This window comes from Ophidiomyces ophidiicola (assembly GCF_022830035.1).
Source record: "Ophidiomyces ophidiicola strain CBS 122913 chromosome Unknown scaffold_3, whole genome shotgun sequence".
NCBI lineage: Eukaryota > Fungi > Ascomycota > Eurotiomycetes > Onygenales > Onygenaceae > Ophidiomyces > Ophidiomyces ophidiicola.
Genome location: NW_026054643.1, coordinates 818,493 through 843,623, shown reverse-complemented (window position 1 = coordinate 843,623; position 25,131 = coordinate 818,493). Strand labels below are relative to the sequence as shown.

Sequence of the window (25,131 nt, the reverse complement as noted above, 5' to 3'; positions counted from 1 at the left end):
CAAGCGCGCGGGCTTGCAGGGAGCACCCGGGTTAAGTAGTTAGTGGGTTAACTAGCTAGTTCTCCCAGAGGTCACCGCTCTTTAAGCCAGACAGATGACACTGTCTTCGATCGCTATTGGGTCCACGATGTCTGCATACCATTATTATTACTGCTGGACTGCACGACTCGAACAGGTTAAGATTCCAATTCGCGTCTGTCTCTCTGCAGACTTAACAACTGTGCTGGAAATTTGCGCAGGCCAGCAATGTTCCGTGCCGAACATGTTCGCACAGCGAGCTTGAAACAGCACTTCCTTGTCGCTGTAACCGTCCGGGGTTCAGCATCGGCCTTTTTTGTACAACGCGGCTGAGCTTTTAAGCTTCCGGGCACTCGAGCTCCACCCCCCCGGCAGTTCACATGAAGAGCACTTGAACTGGGCTGGGTGGACGTGGTCGCCGTGTCCCAAACAACGCATCACATTTGGGCTTGACACTGACAGAACATGCTGAATCTGCCGCGCCGCCTGGCCGGGGTCGGTCTCGGCCACGAGGTTGCCCCTGACGAGCGATATTCTCAAAATAAAAACCCTCATTTCTCGCTCTTTTTATGTACGAAGCACCCTCGTTTTCCTGTGTTTTGGTGGTCGCCGCAGTTCGCCGACGTTGGGTGGGGATCCCGAGCCGCTTCGGCGGCATTTCTAACTGAAGATAAAATATTATTAACTAACGAGAGGACAGGCAGGGAACAGCCCCTCGATCTAGGCCTCGTGTTATATAACGCTATTTTCCCAACTGAAGGAATCTCACTTTCCTCCGAGCTGCAGTCGAGTTTCTTCCAAGATGTCTGCAGATGATCCAAATGCCAGCCTAGACCTCGAGTCTCACCAAAACGAACATGGATTTCTTATGAACGATGATGTCTGCAGCTTTGCATGGAGGAATGTCACAGTCAACGTCAAGGACCGCGAAAGTGGAAATAAAAAGAGCATTCTGCAAAATGCCTCTGGTTATGTCGACCAAGGTGAGCTGTGGTCTGCGTCTGGATATCTTTTCATCCAATTAATATTAATTCCTTATTTGGTAGGGGAGCTCATGGTTCTGATGGGCCCTTCGGGTAGTGGTAAAACCACTTTGCTAAATGTCCTCGCGCATCGAAACAGCAGCCTCGGGACAGCCGATGTTGAAGGTGAAGTTCTTGTAAACGGGAAGAAACTACCGTTGGATACTTTCAGGCACATCAGCACCTACGTTGAGCAAGAGGATGTCCTCATTGGGTCTTTGACTGTCGAGGAGACTCTCTATTTCGCCGCCCAGTTGTCTTTGTCAAGGTGAGCCCCGTTCCAAATCTTGTCATATCAACTACCTGTTAACAAAAAGTAGTTCAATTACAAAAAAAGAGCGTTTGCAGCGTATTAACAGCCTTATGAATGCGTTTGGTATACAGAATCAAGCGAAAACTCTCATTGGAACGCCAATCCAGAAGGGCATCAGTGGAGGTCAAAAACGGCGTGTCAGTGTTGCCAGCCAACTTATTACTCGCCCAAAGATTTTGTTTCTGGACGAGCCTACGAGCGGATTGGATTCCACTGCCAGTTTCGAGATCATGTCCTTTGTCAAGAATCTTGCTATGAAAAACAAGGTGTGTGCCTATTTTTATTTCTCCCTGTGTTGCCTTCCGGAACTCACTATAGTTTTTCTAGCTTATTGTAATTGCAAGCATCCACCAACCGTCAACCGCTACTTTTGAGACCTTCGACAAGCTGCTTATATTGTCTGCTGGAAAGACATGCTATTTTGGAGCAGGAACGCAGATGAAACATTACTTCGATGGAATTGGGTATCCCATGCCCATCCAAACCAACCCTGCTGAGTTCGTTCTTGATTTGGTTAGCACGGATTTTGCTACTGATAGGGAGGCGGCGGACACCCAACTTAATCGAATTCATGAGACCTGGGCTAGCTCTTCAGCTGCGTCGAACGTCGATAATATGGTAGATTCACTAGTTGGAGTATCGGAGAAATATCAAGACATCCCCATCCCAAAGGGTGGGAAGGTCAATTTCTTAATGACAATCCTTACTTTACTTCATAGATCACTGATAAAGAGTTACCGGGATGTCGTTGCCTATGGCATTCGGATTGCAATGTATCTTGGTATGCTGCCTTCCTACAACGGCCCCTTGAGCGATTGCTAATTGAAGAAAGGTTTGGCCATCATGATGGGCACTGTTTGGCTACGACTGGGGGATAACCAAGAACATATCCAGCCATTTATTAACGCCCTGGTATGTACACATCATGGGATATGCAATGGGTATATTGCTGACACACTAGCAGTTTTTTGGTTCTGCTTTTATGTCCTTCATGGCCGTTGCATACGTGCCTTCATTCCTTGAGGATAGGTCAACGTTTGTGAAAGAAAGGGCCAATGGCCTTTATGGTGCAGCATCCTTTGTTATCTCCAACTTCATCATTGGAATTCCATTCCTATGTGAGTGCATAAATCTCTGGCTGTTCCATATTATTATTTCCTAATAAGCGGACAGTTTTGATTACCCTACTATTTTCAGTCGTTGCATACTGGCTTGTCAACTTCCGAAATGGTGCAGAGCCATTTTTCACTTTTGTGATGTGGCTTTTCCTTGATCTTCTTGCCGCCGAATCCCTTGTCGTCCTTATGGCCTCCATGTTTCCTAACTTCGTAATTGCCCTTGCGCTCACCGCCTTCGCGAATGGCTTATGGATGAGCGTTGGAGGGTTTCTCGTCTCTCCAACTATTCTCAATGTATTTTGGAAATACGTTTTCCATTATATCGACTACCAAGCCTACGTATTCCAGGGAATGATGGTGAACGAATTTGCGGAACGAACGTACAACTGCGGCCCAGGATGCCAGTGCATGTATCCCAGCGAACTTGCTGATCAGTGCAAGATTGCTGGAACTGGTGTACTTCGTGCCTATGGATACAAAACCGGGAGAGAAGGAAAATGGGTCGGAATTTTGATCGGCATAACCGCAGTATATCGATTGTTCGGATGGGCGATGTTGACACTGAGAAAAAAATAGGCAGCAATTGTTTGCCACTCTTGGTTATTAGTTTGTCTTTTAAGTGCCTGGCCACTTGTGATACCACTTATTTAATCCATGAATACAATTAATACGCGAAATGAGCCTCTAAGAAAAAGTTGGAATCTTTAAACCTACGATCATATGCATCATTTTTACGGGTCAACTCTCATTTTATATGAACGGTTAACAACCACCTACTAGGCTAAGCTTTCTCATACATCATTTCCCGAAGAAATCTAGAACTGCAGGAGGGTTCTGGGCTTGGCGAGCTTAACTCAGCCTTGGAAATTTGCCGTATTACCTGGTCGGTTATGAGCCATTACCTCGGATATGCCGAAGCTATTTCTTGAGTGGGGACACGTCAGATGTGAAGAAGAGAAAACCTGGCCAATAGATATTAAGTATTGATATGTATGTAGATCCCCGTATATGAATGTGGTACGGAGTATCTGGAAAGGGTTCCCGAGATAGGAAGGGCTCTATAAGAGTGCTTGGTCTAGTAATACAAAAAAGAAATAGTGATACTCCCAGCCTGCAAAATCATTGCTCAATTGGAATATCACCAAGCCACACATCACTGCTGACGATCGAACTGATATCGGGGCCCTGGTCTTCCCCTTGGGAAAGCATCGGCTGTTGTACCCCAATCTCCAGCACCTCTCTTGCCACTAACTTGATCTGTTTCATGACCAATTGCGAAATTGGCCACGTCGGATTGAGCGCCTTGAGCTCACCAATGATCAGCGCAATTCGATCACGGCGTGGCTCCAGGCACGTCGATGCTCGTACTGAGCAGGCACAGAGCTGAACGATGGCACTGAGTACAAGCCCACAGATGAAAAACGGCGTCTGTTTGACGATCGGAAACCGAAGCGCCGCTAGAGCGGAAAGATCGTTGGCGGCTTTGATGGATTTGATGGCGTGCGTTAGGTTTGTGGATGACGCAGCAGCAATGCAGAGGCTTCTGCGGGCGCATGGAATGCTGGCTGCAGCCGCTGGAGTGGATAGAAGGTTGGAGCGGGGAAGATGGAGGTATATCAAAGCGCAGTTGACAATCATGTGGGCTCGGAAAAGGAGCTGATCTATTGTGTTATCTGCGCAAAGAACGTTTCGTTTTGAGTTCGGTAGATGGTGAAACCAACTGCCTATGCTCGCATCAATGGCTTCAACCTGGTCTGCTAGCTGATATTCATCAATGGCGTAGCCAAGATCAAGCGTCCGTTTAAATATTCGAGTAGCCTCAACGGCGTAGCAGAAAGAGGAAAAATCCTCATCATCTTCATTAAAAACGCGATCGTAAAATTGAGTCACAGTCGGAATTTCAGCAAGATAAACGCCAGCAGAATAGCTCAAATCGTCACAGGGCAGGAGCGTGTCCATCAACGTATTGTTACTAATTGCTGAAGGCATCTGGTCAAACGCCGAAAATAGGCCGTCGACAATATATAACTCCCACCAAGTACGGCGAATCGTTTCCACACGTACCGGATCACCACCACCAATGGCAGATGCAAATGAGGCCCTGTTCATACCCAATCCAAATGCCAGTTGAACCGCGGCTCTAAAGAAATCAACAGATTCCGCGCGTTCATTACGGGCATGCAGAACAATCGCAAACAACAGTAACGCCTGAACTTTGCAAAAGGACGGCTCAGCGTTGGCCGTTAATTCTGCCTGGGCAGAATCTCTATATAGATGTGCTGAAGGGTTCTGTGTATAATGGGCCCCAATGAATTTTATGACCGTCTCGAGACATGTCGGGATTGGTGAAATGCGATGTAATAGATGTGACGGTGGAAGAATAGGGTGTGCTTCATGAAAAAAGGCATAGTAATAGTCGAGAAGCAGGTTGTCTCTTTGCAAACATGATGAATCCGGTACCCCAAAGGTAGCCGAGTTCGGAGGAATACGATCCTCTGACAATAGTCCAATGTTATCCAAGGACAGTGAAGGTGTCGGTCTCGAAATGGGCAACGTTGGGGTCAAAAACGGCGATTGCGGCAACCCTATTATAGAGGGCCCAGGTCTATTAGGGGCTCCACAGCTAGGAGTGCCGCTTATTGACAAATGTACCAACGACTTCGAGCTTGGTTTATACCCACGCCGGGAAGGAGTATATTGACATTCTGACTGGGCCCTGCGACATCTTCCACAGACGGGGGTCCCGCCGTCGCATTTGAGATGCTTCCGGCGGCATTCTAAGCAAGCCAGGGGTGCCGGTTTCACGGTATTGCTTGGTCTGCCACTAGAGCCGGTCATGACGGTCTGAGGGTCTCGTTTAAACAAAGCAGATGTGCGCTATATAACGCATCTGAAGAGTGCTGATACGAATTTAGGCGCTAGACAGGCTCCAGCGACTATACTCCAGATCGAGAGGAGCATTCACTCGGGTGGTACAAAACGGGATCGGAAGAAGGATAAAAACACACAATCAGAGTCAAGGAGCGTCGAGGGAGTACGAAGCCCCCACTCTGAGCAGAGGATGACAGTTATACAACCCCGAGACATTGCACCCGCCGCTCTGGCTGTCGATTTCTAATGTAACCATTCGCCGCTCACAAACAGTCTGGACCCTATTATATAATCATCGGTATGCCCGATAGCCCAATTGGCTGGCAAGGACCCACTCTCGGGAAATCACGTGCCAAAACTCAGTTTTCCGGGAAACTCTAAGCTGAGCCGCGATCGCCACTTCTTTGTTGTCACGAACTGAGTTGGGTTTGAGGTTTGAGTACGGAGTACCCCGTAGGGGACCAGGTATTATGGATCTGGCCGTTGCACAGCTGCATGACCGGTTCGCTCTCTAGCCATTAATCCTAAAGCAAGGAGAGTAAACCGGCGATTCGCCCCGTGCCCAGCCTGCTGTGATGTTGGTTAAGAATTTGGAATAAGAAGCGGTGGTGGCAGGCCATGCCAGTTTGTTGGATTATGGTTAATTCTATGAATTTTCCGCAGGGATAATGAGATTGATAATCTCTCGCACCTTCAGCCTAATCTAAACTTGTTATTCTTGGTCTTCATAGGGGGACTGAAGCAGGCATGCTGTAACCCGTTCCCTGCAGGATTGTGATATCTTGCATTGTTTTGAACAAACCCTTGCATAAATTCGGACTTGATCAGATGCCAAACTCCGATTCTAAAGTTACAACAAAGTATGGGAAAAGACGTCATGGCGACCGGAACGAGATTGCTGTCTGTGCGACGCAAATGCCATGCTGGGGATGGGAAGCGTCAGATACTGTGGCCAAGTTGCGTATAAACAAAAAGTCTCGCCCATCTCCCAAGGCCCCATTTTTTTCGATTTTGATCGACGCGACTCCCCATACAGAGTACGCCGTACGAAGTATCAAAATACTACTTCACATAAATACCTGCGCCACTACCCCGCAATGGCCACCATAAAAGGGAGATGCCACTGTGGCCAAGCTGAATGGACGGTAAAACTGGAGGAGCAGGAGAAATCCCATGTTCTCTGGTACCTTCACCCCCCCAAAAACGCATTTTCTGTCTTCTAGCCCAGCCAGACAAGCCCTCAGTGATATTAGCTGACTTGGTATCTAGTCACTGCAATGCCTGTAAAGAGATAAATGGCGGAGAATTCACAATGAATCAGGTCATTTCAGAGCAAAATTTCAGCCTTAAAAAGGGGAATCTGACCAAATATACGTATAGCGGAGACTCTGGTATGTATTGGCTGTTACACCCCCAAAACATAGTTAGACTGACAAAAAAAATGATAGGAAATCCTGTTCACTGCTTTTTCTGCTCTTCTTGCTCTACCCACGTGTACCATCAACAAACCGTTTTGGGGTCCAAATACATAATCCGCACTGCTGCACTTGAGGATTCTAAGAGTTGGCCTGTCTCTACAGAGATCTACTGCAAAGACTCCGCAAAGTGGATGCCAAAGGTCTCCGGTACAACATTCCCTGCTGGGCCAACATAGGAAAATATTTGGGAACCGATAAATAAGTATTTAATTTTATATGGCCGTTTGATCATCGCCTGTATCACTAAATGGCGAGATTCGGACTATTTTTAAGGAGGGTTTAAGTGTTGATTGTAGTGAATTGCTACTGTTCCAAATATCATGGGAATCAAGGCATTTACAAAGTTCTCAATGGCGCTAGAATTAATGTTGGGGAACTGATTTCCACCAGTTACTCCATAATCTGTTGCCTCCCATTTCCCTGATAATCCCTCAGAGTAACATCATACTTTGGCCCTATAATTGAACAGGTTATAGCATCTAATATGAATAAGATGAAGAGCAATTGATTTAGCTATGGGAGTTCAGAGCACGCATAAGCCCAATGATAAATTAAGTTAGCTCCAACATGAACGCGCAGCGAGGACCCCCCTCTTCTCCTCAACTCAACCTCCGAACGCCTCGATATAAGCCGCCTCATCTAGTCCTTCTACCTTTCTTGATTCCCTCGTGATATAGTCACGCTGCTGCGGGTCTTTAGAAGGCCCTTACCTGATTGCAGGCATTCCTTGAGACGGTGGCTGACAGGTAGCTTGTACAGTGGTTACTTCTGACTGCTTCTGGCCGCTGAATACTCCGTACGCGGCACGCTGATAATGACGAGCACATCTTCCTGTACAGAGTATATCATCGATAATCCTCTTGCAACAACCAGCTATATGTAATGTTCTAAATAAATTTCGCGATATAATTACACTCCTTACATAGTACAGTGCAGACAAGAAGGAGAATATGTGGCCTAATACTTACGAGCCTTTGCATTGAGCCGATGTGACATTTTGTCCTCTTTAATATAAAAATAGGGACACTTCGCTTTTTTCAATGTATGGAAGTGCACTGTAGCACTTTATATTCGCTGAAAACCAAGGGTATGGAGGGGCACCGTCACTTTTATAGATGGGCTTCCTAGAACGTGTTGGGGCAAAAATAATCATTGGGTTGTGGCGGCTGCAATATCCCAAATCAAGACCTGTCTGAAGGTATAGGAGTTGAAAAATGGATTTAAAAATATACAGAATGGATGGCTTGTTGACATTCCTTGCAGCTTGCTCTGCGTTGAAAAAAGGTCCATGATAGAGCTCCGAACCGCGCCTCGCGCTCTTATATGGTATGAGCTTTTTTAGTGATACTAGTTTTATTTCTCTTTCTTGCTTTCGCCATTTTTGCGATGTTTGGGGGAGTAATTTTTCCTGGGAATAAGATATGCAAGAATAACTCTGTTCTCGAATGCGGTGATGTTTGAGCTTTGTAACTACTCTGAACTCCGTAGGTAGAAACACCACTCAATAGTCTCTGCAGGGAACATCAGGTTACTGTACGATCGACAGTTGATCGCATAATAGTATGGAGGACAGAGTGTGATGGCCGGCGGCACACTCCGTATGAAGTACAGAATATTGCGCAGTGGGCGTCAAACCCGAGGGAAAAGTGTTTTTTTGTGGTGTTATTGAGCGCTTCGGTGGGACAGAAATTTTGATACATAACTAGTTTGACACAAAAATACGAGCTGACGTTCGAGCTGAGGCAAGCCTGGAATTGGGGGCTTCATGCCCTAGAGCTGGGGCGTTTTGTGGCCCTTCAGGGCCATACTACAGGGATGCACGCCCTCTCGCGAAGAGGCTGTATTTTCATTTCAATGTAAATTACCGCCTCTGGTACCGCCAAGAAGACGCCATCAACGCCATCACACCACGTCTTCGTATCACCACCATAAACGGGCTGGGACATCTTCAACGGCTCCACTGAGCGCCGTTCTTCTCTACGTCTCAACCAGATAACTAACTCATTAGTTAGCCACAAGCCGACTTCAAGCGAATATGGATGATCACACATCATTGAGTTATTGGCTGTGCGAACCCGATGCACGTTCTGTCTTTCTAATGGCTCGCGCTACCTTGCAGCTGGTCGGAGAGGACCCATATCTTTAATTGCACAAACCTTTTCCATGATTTCCACCAGCCCTTTTTCGTTCAGACTGTCTGCAATATAAAAAAGAAAAGGAGAGAAATTGCTTTGCAATTTTCGAGTTCGGTCGTTTATATGATCTAAGATTGATACCCGAGAAAACTATCCTTTCCTCGCAAAAATGCCTGGTTTGAAGAACCAAATTGAACTTGCACCCTGTTTGTTTCCAGATGACCCTATATTCAGTCAGCTGCGCCGATTCTCCAAAGAAGTACCAGGAAATGTAATTCATGACGAGTACGGCAGTATAGATGCCAGCTACGATGACTTAATTAACGATGTTATTCACTTGCGCCAAGTCCTACAGCGGCGTCTCCCTGACACCTCTTTTGATGAACGAGGAATTCTGCAAGACCATGCAACGTCAATAGCATTCCTCGGATTCAGCGGCTACAACTTCATAATTAGCTTCCTAGCTATTGCTGCTCTAGGGGGTAACTGTGTTCCATTAAGTATGACTAACCTCTCAATCAGTTCAACCAAAATGTTAACATGAAAAAATGTAGAGCCGGGAATTGCGTTGGAGAAGACGACGTATTTTCTCAATAAAAGCGATGCTACCTGTGTCCTTACAGAGGCTGAGACTCTTGATTACGCCGAAGCAACAAGAGAATATATTAAAGCCCAATCTAGGCAGGAGCTGGATACCATTCTAATATCAAGGGCAACCTCCTGGCCAAAAGGCTATGCCGGATTAGAGCTTAGTGAATACTTGTCTCTTCCTCCATGCACTGGATGCTTGGTTCTGTTTACATCTGGAACGCTCGGCCAACCGAAAGGGGCTATTCTCCCTCGCCAACTGTTTTATTTCACGGAAGGTCAGGAAGACCCAACAAATTTTTATCTTGCGTCTAGCCCGATACACTGGATAGGCGGCGCAATGGGACTTCTGATTTCAGTATTGAATGGAGAAAGAATGCATATAATGAAGAGTGAGTCGGGGCCTGAACAGTTCTGGGAAATTTTGAAGGATGGAAAAATTACAATTATGAGCCTGCCTCCAAGGCGTTTAAGGGCAATGATGGAATACTATAATGACAACATTCGTGATTTCTCGCCCCAGGAACGTGACAAGTATGTCAATGGGCTTCGAAGTCTGCATACCGTTCTCCCGAGCGGCGCGATGCTTAATCCCTCTGCAAGGAAATTTTTTAAAGACCTCGTGAATATGCCTATCAAGAATGGCTACGGAATCACCGAGATGGGTGGAGGTGTGATGATCACTCCAGATGGCTGGGAAAGCTTGGAGGTACGTACATGCTGCTGCAATATAATCTCCCCCTTTCTTTGCTGATAAGTGCTAGCGATGTATTGGAACGCCTCTTCCGGGATTCTCAGTGAAGCTTTCTGATGGCGATCGCGGTGAACTCCTTGTCAAAAGTGATAGCATGTTTGTCGGGTAAGTGCATCGATTCCAACACCCATGGAAGACTTTGTGTATTTACATCCTGACTTAGTTATATCAATGATGAGGAGAGGACGCGCAAGGCATTTGATGATGAAGGCTTTTATAAAACGGGCGACTATGTTCATCGTATTGGGGATAAATATTTTTTCGATGGAAGAGTTTCAAGTGACTGTAGGTTCTTTATTCTCCTTTCGACCACCTAAACTAAGCTTTAACCTAAGGGATTCCGGTCTACGACAAGAAAGTGCCTATTTTAGCCGTCGAGCAGTGCTTAATGAATCTGCCGTACATTTCCGAGGCCCATATCCTACCGGTTTTAGACCACGAAGCAAGTGGTGTGGTTGCTGCACTTGTCCGGCCCCGAAAGCGGAAAACGACGGGCGAAGAGTATGAGCGCATTACTCTCCAGAAAATACGCGAGGACCTTACTGCTGCTAAGATGTCTTGGTACAAGCTGCCCACCCTTCTGCGAGTGCTCCAGGATGATGAGGAAGTCCCCATGACTGCCTCTGACAAGATTTTGAAGCAAGAAAGCCTCCGTAAATACTTCCAAATATCCGGGTACATGCCCGAGGGGTATGCTGTAGATGGAGTAGAATACTGTGGGAATAAGGCTCTTTCCACAAAATAGGTGTGGGAACTTGGAATTGCAGCAACAAAATGCTCGATATATATCCTATGAATTTCAGTTTCCTACTTTAGATGGTGGTGGGAATGAAGAATGCGGCGCGACTCATGTATCAATTACAGCCTTTTCTCTGAATTCTCCTTTCCAGTTGCCAAGTGTGATCTTCTCTTTATAAAAAAATAAGGTATGAGCAAGATTCTCCGTACACCAAGCCTAAAACAAATCATGGCCGATAAAGGTCTCAGTACTCCGCACTCATTTTCGTACTCATTTTCATGTACTGGTTAACTAAACAAAGGATGCAAGACTGACCTGTCTTGCAGATATTGTTGCCTAGCCGATCTTCGACGCGTCACAGTCGCGCTAGCTACGCGTAATTTGCTTAAATAGCCCTCAAGCGAACAGATCAAATCAGTTGACTCTGTTGCTGCCAATGTAACAGTTTGCCTTTTAGGCTGTGAAAATGCCAGCGGCGAGCGAGCGTACTTTCAAAGCTGCCCGAAAACGCACCACCACAGCGATCAAAACGAAGATTCTCAGCGCCCTCCAGAAAATCGAGACAGCTGGCGATTTTGCCTGCTGTGACCGGGTTTCGCCCAGTGTCTCGCCCGGTCTCCACATCAACGGTCTGGGCCTTGTTAAACTTCCTTTATCCCAGGCCGATGCCGCAGCTATCATCGACGTCTGCCATCGAAGCCCCTTTGGTCAGGGAACGGAGACTCTAGTGACATCGGTCCGAAAATGCTGGGAACTAGATGCGAGTCAGTTCGAACTGCAAAATCTTGATGTGGTAGACAGAAGGCACCCGGCTCGTAGAGTAGAAATTTGTATCGCTCTGCCCTGATACGCCCGGTGTTGCCTGACACTCCGAGCCCCTTTATAACAGTCTTCATGATGCCACTGAATATCTTCTCCTGCCATTTCGAGTCCCCCTAAAGCAAATGGAATGTTCGGTACTCTGATTGTGTGCCTCCCTTCGAAACATGATGGTGGCGAGGTAGTTGTCACTCATCAGGGAGAATCTCGCATTTTCGAATCTGCAGCAACGTCCGGTTCTAGTACGTCCTTTGCGGCCTGGTACTCAGATGTCACCCATGAGATCAAGCCTGTCAAAAGCGGGTATCGGATGGTGATAACTTATAACCTCATACATGATGGCCCTGGTGATACCCCTTCATTCGTTCTAGTGGATCCTAATCTTGAGACAGCGATGAAGGGCTGGATCTCGGAGGCTGAATCTGGACGAGGACTTGCCCCTGAACTTTTGCTGTATATGTTATCCCATGAAAATCCAACGTCTAGACTGAAGTTTGAAAGCATGAAAGAGAAAGACGACTCACATGTCGCTCAGCTTCGATCTGTATGCAAGGTACTGGATACCACTCTATACCTGGGCACTGTTGAGCGACAGGCTGATGGGGGGTGCGATGAGTATGATGACTTTCCTATTGGAACAGAGAATTGCGAGTACCACGAAATTATTGACGTTTGCTATGAGAAGACTGTGCTTGGAAATGTGGTGCATTTGGATGGAACCAAGGCCTTTGATAGTTCGGACATTGGTACTGGTGACTTTATTTAAGACAATGCTGTCACTGGGGCGCCAGATTCGGAAAACTATTCGGGCTACACTGGAAATGAAGGAGTATCGGCAACCCATTTCTACAGACGAACTGTAAGCCTCTTGACTGTATACCTCACTCGTTTATACGGAGCGATCTACTGAATATACTAGGTTGTGGTCATAGTGCCACGTATATCTAGGGTGAAATTTCTCTTCAAACGCATGTTACCCCCGAAACCCGGCATGTCAGAATGGATAGACCGCCTACTTTGTTTACTATCGGGCCCTAAAAACACTGATGCGCGAAGTGAATTTGAAACCATCGCGAATCTCGTGTTTTATCATAACAATAAGATGAAAAGAATCGAGAGACCTGTCTATTTTCAAGGTGATGACACATTAGTTCCGTTTGCCGATGCAATCCTCTGCAAGGTTGCCGAAGGAGAAAATATGGACCTTTGTGAAAGGGTCATTGATCATCTTAGCAACCCCCTGTTGCCACCTTTCATAGAAATTATATCGAAGAGTTTTTGCAACCAGGCTTGTAAAGAAGGAATTCGACTGTAAGTATGTCCTACTATGAACTGCGGATATTTTGGTAACAATAATTCAAGATTGGATACCATTCTTAAGAAAACTGGCTCCACGATCTCCCTAAGGGCCATGGCCATACCAATGATTGCAAACGCTTGCTTGGAGCACCTTGGTAATGATATTTTGGAGAAAAAAAAGGCACTCGAAGAATGGCAAAGAACAAATATTGAAAGTTCTCTGTCGTTAATACCATCTGCCAGGCGCGAGGACACAAAGCATCTTGTTTGGATTATGACTCTCTATCCAGATTATAGGATGAAATCTAAGTAAGTGAAACATATATAGAGCCTGTCGATATGAAATTAAGAGAAGCTAAGCTGCAGTCATAGGGTCAACGCAGTCCTTATGAGTTTCATAACACAGCCGTCATTCATTTCCACGTTCTTAACAAACTTATGTCAAAACAACACAGGTAAGCAGGCGGAAAAATTTCGCCATTTTATGAAGACCTCTTAGCGAAAATGGTACCTTACTTGAAGATTGGAGAGCATCGCAGCACTATGACTTCGAAGGACCCGTTTTTTGAGCATCGGATTACTGAAAGACTAAACGACTGTGATCTACTTAATATAGTTTGTCAGTGTCAGCTGCTTAAAATCTCGGCCATGCCACTATATGACGGCCTAAGAAAGGCGGCTACCAATGCAAAAAATGGTGAAAAGGGGTCTCATGCCCTAATATTTCCCTTCTTGAAACGCATGATTTCATGGTGCCTTATTGACATAGATTCTCCCGATGAGGAGTGTGTGCGATTTGCAACAGATTTTCTTCGATTATACTTGGAGCTGTATGTTAAAAAGGAACCAAGCCGGATGGATTTTACAGATACAGATTTGTGTACTTGCTGCTGCGAAAGCTGCCAGGAAATGAATGCATTTCTGCAGAGCCCGAGTCTAAGAACAACTCGAATCCTGGATTCAGGTAGCAAAATGGGTCACTTGAAAACCCATCACAAGCATGGACTTAAAATCAAACTAATGAAAAGCGGCGATTCCCATTTTCTGGGAATCACAAAAACAAGCAATGCACATTTAGAATGGGAAAAACGAGCTAATCTTGCCAAACAAATGATTTCGTCTTTAGGAGTCCGCAGTGATGTGGAACGTATTCTAGGCGCCAATTTCTACGAGCATATTATATCCCTGATAGCGGTACAAAGTGGCGAACAAACATTGTCTCCAATAATAGATCGGAAACGACCTGCTGCTCAAATGAGCGGGGGAGCTGAAGATAGAGTTGAAGATAGCGATCTTGTTGAATTGTCCTAGTTTAACTTGCTTCTGTCGCCCTTGTAATGTGTGACTTTTTTTTGAAGATTGATTTACTTTCGGCTGCCCTGGCTTTCAGGAGCTCTTTGTTTTTTTTTTTTTTTTTTTTTTTTTTTTTTTTTTTGCCTTTGAATCCCATAAAAACCTGCAATTTCATACTTGGTTCGCATTACCTGGAACTATGTCATGCGTCTCAGGATTAAAGAGTGCAGATTCTCAAAAAAACAAAAATGAAAATGAAAATAAATGAGTAAATATTTATTGGAGAATTTTTCTGGGAAATCTGTCGACTGCTTGCTTCAGTGGCCAATTATTACTCCGTACGGAGTACATTGTCCGACATTTATTAGCTCAATGCCCCAGCTTCTAGGCAAGGCAGACTCGGAGAGAACGGTCAAACAGCTCAAACTCGTATTCACTGGTACGAGTTAATAATACTGTGCCATTGAAGATAAGAAGCTGCTTCGGCTGCGGATAGCCGGGTATCAAGGTCTATTTCCTGCATGCAGTTCAGCGAACGAATCATGAGCATAAAGCTGACTCTTCAAAACCAGGCGATCTCTGTCACCTCGCCAGCTTCGTTCCTTCGTTCCATATACTGATATCCGATTGAGAATGTGATTCTTCTTACGAATACGCATGCGACTTGATTCGCTTTCTCTGCCGCTGCACCGTGTATTGGTTTCGAAACTTCTGCACTCATTTACCTGGGATATCAATCGACAAGACTAAGACATCCCAATGGCTGGACGCTCAGCTCCGACTAGTTTTTACATTCTGAGGCACCAAAATTGGTAAGAAGACGGTTTCCAAGTTGATGCTTTACTTGACAGGGTGTTTCCCTCCAGGTTTCCATGGCTAGAAAGGTTGCATTGGAGATGACCAGATCTCAAAAACGTCCAAAAATCTCGCAACGTGATCAGCATTCTCCATGCAAGGCAGAGAAATAGCAAGGCGCCGGCTGACGTGGAAGTTGCCGCAAACGCATACATAAAGGGCCTCCATGGCTTCTTCGGTAGAACAATTCCACTGCCAAAGTCAAGATTATCAGATATTTTCATCTTCTTTTACCTGCAGCTAAGCAAAGAGAGTAAACATGCGTTACTCCACCATTATCACTGCCGCCCTTTTCCTCTTCTCTTCGGGCTTAGCTGCTCCCACGACAGAAGCTCGGGCTTCTGATCTCGAAGCCCGCGCCTGTATCGGTCCAGATGTAAACGCTGCAACAATCAGCTTGATTAAAGAATTCGAAGGTTTTGTTCCCAGACCTGCCCCAGATCCAATCGGTTTGCCGACTGTCGGCTATGGACATCTTTGCAAAAGCAAGGGATGCAGTGAAGTCCCATACCCATTTCCCCTAACGCAAGACACCGCCACAAGCCTGTTGAAATCCGACCTGAAAGTGAGATCAACCCACCGCCTCTGCTGATTATATTTGATACTTACTAACGTCTTTCAATAGGAGTTCCAACAAACTATCACACTTTCAACTAAGACCCTCGTGGTCCTCAACGCCAACCAATACGGTGCCCTTGTCTCCTGGTCCTTCAACGTTGGCAGTGCCGCTGCAAAGTCATCTACCCTCATCCAGAGGTTAAATGCTGGACAGGCCCCTAACACTGTCATCTCCGAGGAGTTGCCCAAGTGGAACAAGGCCGGTGGCCAGGTGCTTCCAGGTCTTGTTCGCAGACGAAATGCGGAGGTTAATCTGGCCAAAACCCCAACAAACGTTAAGGCCTTGCCTGTTGGATGTTGAGAGCGTCAAGCCTAAGGTTCAAAGAGCATCGTTGAGAGAGACATAGGGGAAGATCAGTATCTTTAATCATTTAGTTAGTCAAATGGAAAGAATCGTTCGAAGATAAAAGTTTCCATAGACAAGCAAGTCGTAGCTTTTACCATATTAGAATCCTAACTGTAACAGGGGAGAGTTCATGATGTAGTTAGCTTAAAGACTGCTTAATTAATGGATATCGGAGCTTCAAGGCAGACAGCCCTCAGTCTTGTAGTTTTCTACTAGTAGGTCGTGAAGAAGGGCTTATTTTAGAAAGGCAAGAAAGTTATTAGGCCAACTATATTTGATGAGAATGTTAACAAATCAACTACCTAGTTAATATTAGCTATAGTAGGTGAGCTATAGGTGGGCACTTGAGAAAGATCAGTCCAATAACAATATGCCTTGATTTCTAATGACACTTAAACTGACCCCTGGTTTGCTCTGGGGATGCTAGGAGGGTTTCTGAGGTGGTTAAAAGGCGTCTACAAGGAGCTACATATATACTTCGCATTCCTAATGCTAAGTCCATTCCATCTGATGTTATATCTATGCACATATCTAAGAAGTGAAACTTTAGAGTCCCATTGCAGCACGCCTACAACAAAATAAACCTTGCCATTGTGAAAACTAGTGAATATTATTATGCACTGTAATAATAAGTCGACACATCTCTAATTCTGCTGCATAAAAGCTGTTGGACAGAAACTCTGCCTTTTAGACACCCTGGCTGTAGAATTCACGTTCTTGATCCTGCACTGTGTTGGATAATTTCTTTCCTCGAAAATGGAGCGAAAGTCTGCGGCATAATCCATCATCACTAGAGGTGGGCAGTCTTTCGCTATGTGGTAGCGTTTCATCCCTCACTGTGACCCCCCTAGCAAATATAAGCGATACGATCATGACCGCCACGGACAAAATTAATGAAGAGCAAAATATGGAAAATAAAACGCCCCTAACTACCTGTCCCAAGGTCAAAGATCTTTTTGGACGAAGGCGGACTGGGGGAGTAGGGTTTCGTTTAGTTGTAGGAGCCCTCCTTTGGGCCGCATGGTTCGCAGAAAAGCCATTTTGACGATCTTGAAAACGTGAAAATGCCGTACCTTTCATATCCTCTAGTGCAGATCGCCGCTGAGGTGGCCGTCCACATTGACGATTGACGACGTTTCGGGCAATGCTCTGATCTTCCGAACTGCAGCGCACATGGATGCAGCGGTAAAAATCGTTGCTCAACTGTGACGCCACACAAAGGCAGCTGTATTGCACAGGGACATTGCATCCACGGTTAGATTCGGCGACGTCGAAGCAGCGTTTCTGAATCACATATTAACATCGAGGTCTGGCGACAGGAGACTTGAACAACCTACGGAGCAAGGTGGGACGTCGATGGCTAGGCTCCATCCAACTAGCAGCGCACCGACAAGGGCGTCAATAAACTTCATTTTGAGACTGTAGGGAAGTAGAGATGTGCTTTGATCAACGAGGTGATGGAAAATACGAGCTGGAAGATGGCTGATATATGGCGAAACCGGCGGCGTTGTGACGCAGATGAGAGGACGATGGATCGGTACTGGTCAAAGAAAGGCGGCGAAGGCGGCGGCGGACGTTGAAATAAACAACGTGCGACGGGGTGCCTGCCTCTTTCTGCTCCTTCTGCATCCGGGACTGTCCTGGCACGACGGGTGCGACCCGGCTTTCATTCTTCTCACCCGTACCTTCCCCCGGCGGTTGCCAGCGGCGCGCGTTCTATCAAAGGGCGGCAGGATCTACTAGCAACGTAGATAATTCTGCAGCAAGATATCAATAGATTGTGAGATGTCTTCTGCAAGATAGTAATGACACGAGGCACAACCCCCCGCCCTCGGATACACGGCCTTCCCAAGCGTCCACTCTTGCATAGTCAAGCTTTTGGCAATTGTATAGTTATATGCAAATCAAATGACCAAGGTCCTATACAACATGGTTTAACCGGAGCTGACTGGTGGTATAATAGCGACCTCTTCGCCAGCTTGGATCACCCTGCCATCGGTACCATCGTCCTCCAGCTGCACATAGTCCAGTTCCACACTAACTGCACAGCTCACGAGCACTTTGTCCTTCATGCCGGGGTATCTTTCTTCTAGAACATCGAAGAGTTTGTGCACAGGTAAAGGAGCAGGAAGTGACTCCGAGGCTTTGCGAGTAAAGGAGGCGGCACTGGCGAAATAGAGGATTTGAAAAGTCGGTTGTTTGTTAGACATGACTATGGAGTTTTGGGAAGGACAGAGGTGGAGAATGCGATGAATATATGGGCTCCGGTCGCTCAACGTACGCGTGGTGTTCGCCGATCAAGGTCAATCTTTGTTGGGTTGAGATTGATCCATACTGAGAAAGGTTCGGATGGAAAGGTTTCGGTCAACTCAAAAATGAACTTTAGGTGGGGGTGGGATTGGTGCGGGGAACAAGCAGTTCCAGTGCGGGGAATATCCCGATTTTCCCCAACGCCCCGTGGAGAAAATGTTATAGAATATCAAAATCTCTATTCAACCACTATTTACACAATATTGCTATGAAATGTTCCTATCAATTTAGTAGAGTCTTAAATGCGGCTAGCAAATCATCCCGGAGATCAGTCCAGCTCTCCAACCCTACGCTCACTCTCAGAAGGCTTCGATCAATAGCTGCATCGGTCATTGCACGCCACTCAATCAAAGACTCAACACCTCCGAGACTGGTAGCATGGTGGAAAAGGCGTAGTCTCGCAGGCAGCATCTTTGCCATGCGTTCCTCCTTCAGTATAAGAGAAAATACGGGACCGTACCCGCCAGACATCTGCTTCGGCAGCCAGGCCATGTCCCCTTGCTGAAGGCTGGAATGAGTTATCTCCCTAACTACGGCCTGCACAACACTCGCATCATCGCCAGGCTCAGGGTTGGGCTTCTTCAAAGCTTGATCCAAGAACCCAACTAGCGCCGTGACATTCTGGCTCTGTCGCTGCACCCGGATCTCTAGGGTCCTCAGGCTGCGAACCCCCAGCCAACCCTCCATGTTACCCATCATGTTACCCAAGAACAACCTGTCTGCAAACAGCCTATTCCTCCACTCCTCGTTCTTAGTCGCAAGCACACCGCAGAGCATATCACTATGCCCACCAAAAAACTTCGAGCCGGAATGCATGACGACATCCGCTCCCCAGAGAAACGGATCCTGCAAACCGGGCGGACCAAACGTACTGTCCACAATCAAATACGCCCCGCGCGAATGCGCCTTGTCGGCGTAGTCCTTGATATTAGACGACGTTCCATACGGATTCAGAGGCGTCTCCAACAAAATGACATCCCCTTTCCCCAGCTCTTCGGCCGGACAATCCAGCGCGATTTTCTCCAGCCCCGTGAGCCGGGACATGAGCCCGATCACGCCATGGCAGCCGTGGTACCCATTGCCGACCGCAATGCGCTTGGGATTGAGTAGGACCAGCGCGGCATTGAACGCGGCGAGGCCGGATGCGTAGGCGGTGCAGTGGCCGCCGAGGAGCGCGGACAGGATGGTTTCGAAGCGCGTGTAGTTGGGGGCGCTGTCGCGGGAGTAGATGTGACAGGTGGGGTCCGGGTTGGGGGCCGTGTCGCGCTACAGAAAGGGGGAGAAAAGAGTTGTGTGAGTGCATTTTTGAACTGGTTATGTATACCTTGATCAGGGGATATTAAGGGGCTCATACTTCAAAGTCGAATGGGAGCAGATCGTCCGGGTTGTCCGAGTATCGGAATGTCGTGGAGACGTGGAGTGGCGGGGCGACATCCGTGACGACGTTGAGGGGATCGTCGGCGTGAATGGCAATGGTAGCTTTGTCGCGGCCCTCCAGGCTCAGCTTAGCCATGCCTTTACAAGTACTATCCGCCATTGCGAGCGACGATGGCCATATACGACTCGGAATCGAGATTATTGGTGCCATATATAGTTGGATTGAGGGGCGGATTTCGCCCCGAAACCTAGCTAAATATGACATAAGCTACTCAAAGGGCGTGCTTTGATACAGGGCAGAGGGTCGTTAGAGAGGATGAGCATGTCATTTTCTACATAGCTGGAAAACTACTCTTCGGGAGAGAGAACAGTCTAAGATCCGACCAGATGAAATTGCAAAATGAAAAATGAAAAGAAACTGGCCATAGCTCCAGGGGGTTATCCTTCTGCAAATCCAGAATAGCAAGCATAAATGAAAGCAAATGTAGATAAGACAATGTTACAAAGAAGAGCTCATTTGCCGTCATCAGATTCCCAAGCCCACAAGTTGCCACGAAAGAACACCTTGAAAAGAACAAAAGAAAAAAAGTACACCGACTTGCGCCTAGAAATGGGGAAAGAAATCGCCATGCTCATCTTTTAAACGAGCCTACCCTTAAAGGACGTCGGACAGTGCCAGGGATTGCAGACTGGAAGTTATTTTGATCTGTGCAACCAAACATTAGTTTAATAACGTAGTATGACAACAGGGATTTCACTCACCGGTTTCGGAATCAAAGCAAATTGTAATATCGTCGTGCTCGCCAGGGTATTCGGGCATATCTAGACATACAAAACTAGCGGACTCATCGTCGCTGCAGTTGGGTAGAGCAAATTTGGCATCTACGATCTTCAGACCGTATTTACCCGTGCGATGCAAGCTTTCGAAAATGTCGGTGCTCTTGAGGGCGAAATTCATACACTTTCCGAGGCTGAAGTCAGAAAAGAATACAACCAGCTGGAACACTTTCTCTTGCTGGATGACTTGAAGGCGAGTTCGGCCTGCCTCGAATTTCTTGTAGATAGGAACCACCATTCTTCGACGTGATATGGCGAAGCTAGAGGCATATCTGTTTTTCTGGGTTAGCAGAGTTCATCGCATCATAGATCACCAGGTGAGAGTTACCCATCAAAGCGAACCGTATAGCCCGTAATTGCATGTTGGAAGGTATGTAGATCTAACAAGTCGTCAGCTGATATACCTCAAAAGATACACTCAGGGAGATCAAACCTGGAACTGATGCAAAATTATACTTTCTAACAGAAGAATTTGTGCCCACAGTCTTGAGGAAGCCCGCTAATTCATTGGGTAGCTCCTTTGGCACCAGGTTCTCTGCTATAGCTACACCCAAATCATTTTGTGCTGGGCGATATAGACTCATTGCCGTTGGAATATTGACATCAAGACCAATCTTCAGCTCACCGGGCCCTAAAACCACCAGTCAATTAAAAATGTTCCGAATCAGACCACATCTATGTGGTATTTACTTACCCAGATTAACCCTATCCGTAACCGAACCCCATTGCGAGCTGACAAAAACCCGAAGATGCTCAGACAAAACCGTCCGCCCGTATCCATGCTCCGCCGGCCCGGGAGACTGATCTATAACCGTGATCGTAGAGGTAGAAAACTGCAGAGGTGTTTTCAGCATCAGGCCGCCGCTGCTGCCCGCCGTCGGCTTGTCAATGGAAAACGACTTGAGCGGTATATCGGCGGTCTTGAACTCAGCGCCGTTGGGAACGATCCCCAGTAGGAGCGAATGCATTTTCGTTCGATGCTCAGCATCGACGAACGTGAGAATCATGGAGCAGACGTCGTCGCCTTCTCTAACCTTGAGAACGAGAGCAGGCGCGCCATTGTCGCCGCGGAGATAGCCAAACACGATGGGCTCGCCGCTGCCCAGGTAGTGAGAGACGCTGGTGAGGGTTTTCACATTGGGGCTGGTCACGGCGATGAATCGATATCCACGGTGCGACTCACGCGTTCCCGTGCCCTCCGTGATTTTTACAGTTTTCTCAAACAGTCGGATTCGACAGCGCGGCGAAGGCTCGGGGGGGAAGGCCTTGGTGGGACGAGAGTCCATGTACTGGAAAATACCCAGCACTTCTTCGAAGACCAATCGTTCGCCGGCTTCGGGCTGCAGGCTGGCTTCGACTTTGCGGGAATATTCCACGATCTTCCATATCATCGAGAAATCGGCCTGATGGAACCGAACGTCCAGCTCGAACCCCCGAGGGAGGCGCAGCTGCATCGAACACGATCTTACATGCCAAGTGACATCCGTCCACGTCGCGCCTTGTTTCTTATCGGCCTGGATGATAATGTTGACCAGCTCAGTTTGGCTGGTGATTGTCGCGATGACGTTCCAATCCCCTCGTTCACGGGTGATCGACAGAACGCAGGGTATGGCGATCTGCTGGCAGTCGTCATCGCCAGAGCTGATATGCGCCTCTACAAACATGCGACCGTAGCAGAAGTATCTACTAGTGTCGCCCATGGGCATCATATCGCCCAGATCCGGTTGCTTTATCGACGTGTCAACGAGCATCGATTTGGAGAAAGAGCCCGATAGAATAGCGGAGATGTCAGGGGCAAAGAACGGATATTTCATCCAGATGCTGGAATCGATGGACTGAACGAGGGGCGCGGGGTCGTTTCCAGAAGGAAGCAGGTTGTGTCGCTTCATCGACATCGCGAGACCGCGCAGGTGGCTGATCATGCTTTGATGAAGGGTGATTAAGTGTACAATTCGCGAATCGCCAGTACTTTTGGCGACGGAGAGCATGGCATCGGTGCTTATCCTGCCGAATTTTGCCAATTCTGGATGCTGGGGGATAATGGTCTGGTTGATCCACCAGGCCTTTGAGAGATTCACAACTGCCTGTTGCGACTGGTCTCCCAGGCCCATATGTGCAGGACTACCACCAGCACTTGATGGACGGGTTCGCATGAACGCCTCCAGCTCCCCCCTGCCCTTCAAAAACCACCAAACACATGCTCTGACCCACTCTGAAAGAGACGTCTCCATCGACGGTTTCACATTTTCCGCGGCAAAACTGAAAAGTTGGCTGAAATTTCCCACGTAGTCAGAAAAATCCGACAAAGCGGTGTCGCCTACCGTGTTCGTAACATTTCGCAAGTTTTTGGCGAGCGACGGCGAATCCCTGCCACTATCGTAACTCTGGAAGGAGGGCTGTGTAGATGCTGTAGAGCTTTCGGGCGATTTGAGATATGGAGGAGGTCGAACTGGGTGATGTGACGACGTATCTATAGAAGGTAATGAAGGTGTTGGGGTGGAGGTGGGTGGTGAGTTTTGACGGGAGGGCTGGTTCTCGCTGGGGAGGGCACTGAGCACGCTAGACCAGAACGAAAGACCACCCGATTTTTCCTCAGTTCGTGGTGGCAGGATTGTTTTCGTAGGGGACGTTGTTTCTAAAGGCGACGAGGGATCATCTTCTGCAAAACTCTTCTGAAAGGCCAATCCTTCATCCGCTCTCATTTTTGCCTGTACACGGCGCGCAAACGAGTTGGGATCTGTCGACAATCTCAACGATAATCGGGAGCCACGTGTGTTGTTTTCTCCGAGCGACAGTAGGAAGTCCGAATCCTGCGAGTTCTTTATCAGTGGGGGCCGCCATAAGGACTCGTCTTGGGGCTGGTTTATGGCGATTGACGGCGGGGTGGCCTGATGGCGAAGATGGGAGTCTGGAGGGGAATGGCTGTCGATTGGAGAGAAGTCGGATCTATCGGTAAAGGTCGAGGCAGAGGAATTGGAGCGCGAGCGGTAGGCGGCTATCATGTCTTTGGTGGGCTCTTCGGCCTCGTCACCGCCCTCGCCCATGACTTGGGGGGGCTCATTGCAGAATTTGACCGTCAAGCCTTTCCGCTGACGACGTTTCACGGGTTGAGCAATGCTGGGGGCGTGGTAGGGCAGGGATGCGGACGAGGGGGCGGGGACGGCACGCGACGGCTGCTGCTGCTGCGGCGGCGGCGGCGGCTGATAATGTGGGAGGGAGACATCGACACGCGGCGACGGGAGCGGCGGACGAGGAGGAATGGGGAGATGCGACTGCGATGGGAGTTTGCGAGAGGCGCCGAGAAAGTCGTCAATCTGCGCATCTCGCGAAGTATTGGGGTCTTTCTCCTTGGAGAAGATCTTGTCGCGCCATTTGCGGGCTTTGGCTTCGGCGACAGCGCTGATGCGGAGGTCTGAGGTTTCGACAACCATGGTGGCAGTCGGGCACGGGGGAAGCGAGGTCGAGGACGAAGCGAGCATCGACGGGCCAGCATGCCTCTCTGGTCTGGCAACAGAGTCGGGCCACCAGCACAAGCGGACGGGGGGTCGCGAGGCCTCACGTGCCGATCATTGTGGGCAGCCGAAAGCGAAACCGGGGGGCCAGAGTTCTTGGAGGATCAGCGGCGGATGCGAACGACGGGTCAGAACGAGCGCCGGCACGCGAGCGGGCGGGTTGGGGGGGGGTCGGGGACGCGAGCTGTCGAGGGCGAGCGGGCGCGAGGGTGCGAGTGAGAGCGAGCGAGCGAGTAGTTGGTGGTGAGTCGAGCGCAAGCGAACGGTATGTATGGGGAATGCTGGGCCGGCCAGACAGCGGGCGTAGCAGGGTTCGACAGCACAGGCCAGGCCACGGTGGTGCTAAGCAGCAGGAGTCGGGCGCGATGGAGCAGGCTGCGCAGCGACTAGGCGCAGAGGGATGGCGAGCACACGAGGGCGTGGAGGACGAGGACGGACGAGGCCGTGGAGGATGGAGGTCGAGCGCTTGAACGAGCAGCCGAGATGAAACATGGACGGGGGCGGCCCCCTTGGCTGCAGCGCCGGTCCTGAAACGAGGAGCCACTTTCGGTGCTGCGACGGGCCGTCGATCAGCCAGCCAGCCAGCCAGCCAGCCGAGCAGACAGAGCAGCAGCGGCGGCAGCAGCAGCAGCAACAAGCAGAATAAGAATAAAGAAGAAGCAGAATGCCCGGCGTCATCGCAGCGCCGGCGTGACGCGTGCTGGGCGTGCGGTGGCCAGGCAACGCCGGCCGATCCGCCCAAGGCGGGCATTCGCAGCGCCAACCAGCCAACCCGGCGGACTAGTAACCACGCAGCAGACGCTTCGTCGACGGAGCACATTACTGAGTA

The 25,131-nt window shown here is 48.3% G+C and overlaps 8 protein-coding genes across 8 annotated transcripts; 4 read left to right on the top strand and 4 right to left on the bottom strand.

The window, feature by feature from the left end:
• Positions 1-820: 820 nt before the first annotated feature.
• LOZ57_001315 (uncharacterized protein) lies at positions 821-3,047 on the top strand (the record flags this gene model as incomplete). The annotated part of the gene is made up of 7 exons (XM_049250406.1): positions 821-1,001; positions 1,065-1,308; positions 1,361-1,619; positions 1,681-2,134; positions 2,186-2,265; positions 2,318-2,471; positions 2,527-3,047. 7 exons carry the CDS (start codon positions 821-823, stop codon positions 3,045-3,047), a joined length of 1,893 nt encoding a protein of 630 aa, XP_049110766.1.
• Positions 3,048-3,590: 543 nt separating this feature from the next.
• LOZ57_001314 (uncharacterized protein) lies at positions 3,591-5,309 on the bottom strand (the record flags this gene model as incomplete). The annotated part of the gene is made up of 1 exon (XM_049250405.1): positions 3,591-5,309. One exon carries the CDS (start codon positions 5,307-5,309, stop codon positions 3,591-3,593), a length of 1,719 nt encoding a protein of 572 aa, XP_049110765.1.
• A 3,815-nt stretch (positions 5,310-9,124) lies between these two features.
• LOZ57_001313 (uncharacterized protein) lies at positions 9,125-11,042 on the top strand (the record flags this gene model as incomplete). Its single annotated transcript, XM_049250404.1, has 5 exons — positions 9,125-9,455; positions 9,510-10,252; positions 10,308-10,402; positions 10,461-10,582; positions 10,633-11,042. 5 exons carry the CDS (start codon positions 9,125-9,127, stop codon positions 11,040-11,042), a joined length of 1,701 nt encoding a protein of 566 aa, XP_049110764.1.
• Positions 11,043-11,502: 460 nt separating this feature from the next.
• Positions 11,503-14,465, top strand: LOZ57_001312 (uncharacterized protein; the record flags this gene model as incomplete). The annotated part of the gene is made up of 7 exons (XM_049250403.1): positions 11,503-11,866; positions 11,978-12,607; positions 12,647-12,714; positions 12,775-13,166; positions 13,218-13,463; positions 13,527-13,609; positions 13,654-14,465. 7 exons carry the CDS (start codon positions 11,503-11,505, stop codon positions 14,463-14,465), a joined length of 2,595 nt encoding a protein of 864 aa, XP_049110763.1.
• Positions 14,466-15,561: 1,096 nt separating this feature from the next.
• On the top strand, positions 15,562-16,221 carry LOZ57_001311 (uncharacterized protein; the record flags this gene model as incomplete). The annotated part of the gene is made up of 2 exons (XM_049250402.1): positions 15,562-15,867; positions 15,928-16,221. The coding sequence occupies 2 exons, from the start codon at positions 15,562-15,564 to the stop codon at positions 16,219-16,221; spliced, it is 600 nt and encodes a 199-aa protein (XP_049110762.1).
• Positions 16,222-18,200: 1,979 nt separating this feature from the next.
• LOZ57_001310 (uncharacterized protein) lies at positions 18,201-18,476 on the bottom strand (the record flags this gene model as incomplete). Its single annotated transcript, XM_049250401.1, has 1 exon — positions 18,201-18,476. The coding sequence occupies one exon, from the start codon at positions 18,474-18,476 to the stop codon at positions 18,201-18,203; it is 276 nt and encodes a 91-aa protein (XP_049110761.1).
• A 322-nt stretch (positions 18,477-18,798) lies between these two features.
• Positions 18,799-20,113, bottom strand: LOZ57_001309 (uncharacterized protein; the record flags this gene model as incomplete). The annotated part of the gene is made up of 2 exons (XM_049250400.1): positions 18,799-19,842; positions 19,931-20,113. 2 exons carry the CDS (start codon positions 20,111-20,113, stop codon positions 18,799-18,801), a joined length of 1,227 nt encoding a protein of 408 aa, XP_049110760.1.
• Positions 20,114-20,585: 472 nt separating this feature from the next.
• Positions 20,586-24,221, bottom strand: LOZ57_001308 (uncharacterized protein; the record flags this gene model as incomplete). Its single annotated transcript, XM_049250399.1, has 5 exons — positions 20,586-20,659; positions 20,716-21,062; positions 21,119-21,170; positions 21,224-21,421; positions 21,485-24,221. 5 exons carry the CDS (start codon positions 24,219-24,221, stop codon positions 20,586-20,588), a joined length of 3,408 nt encoding a protein of 1,135 aa, XP_049110759.1.
• Between the last annotated feature and the right edge of the window lie 910 nt (positions 24,222-25,131).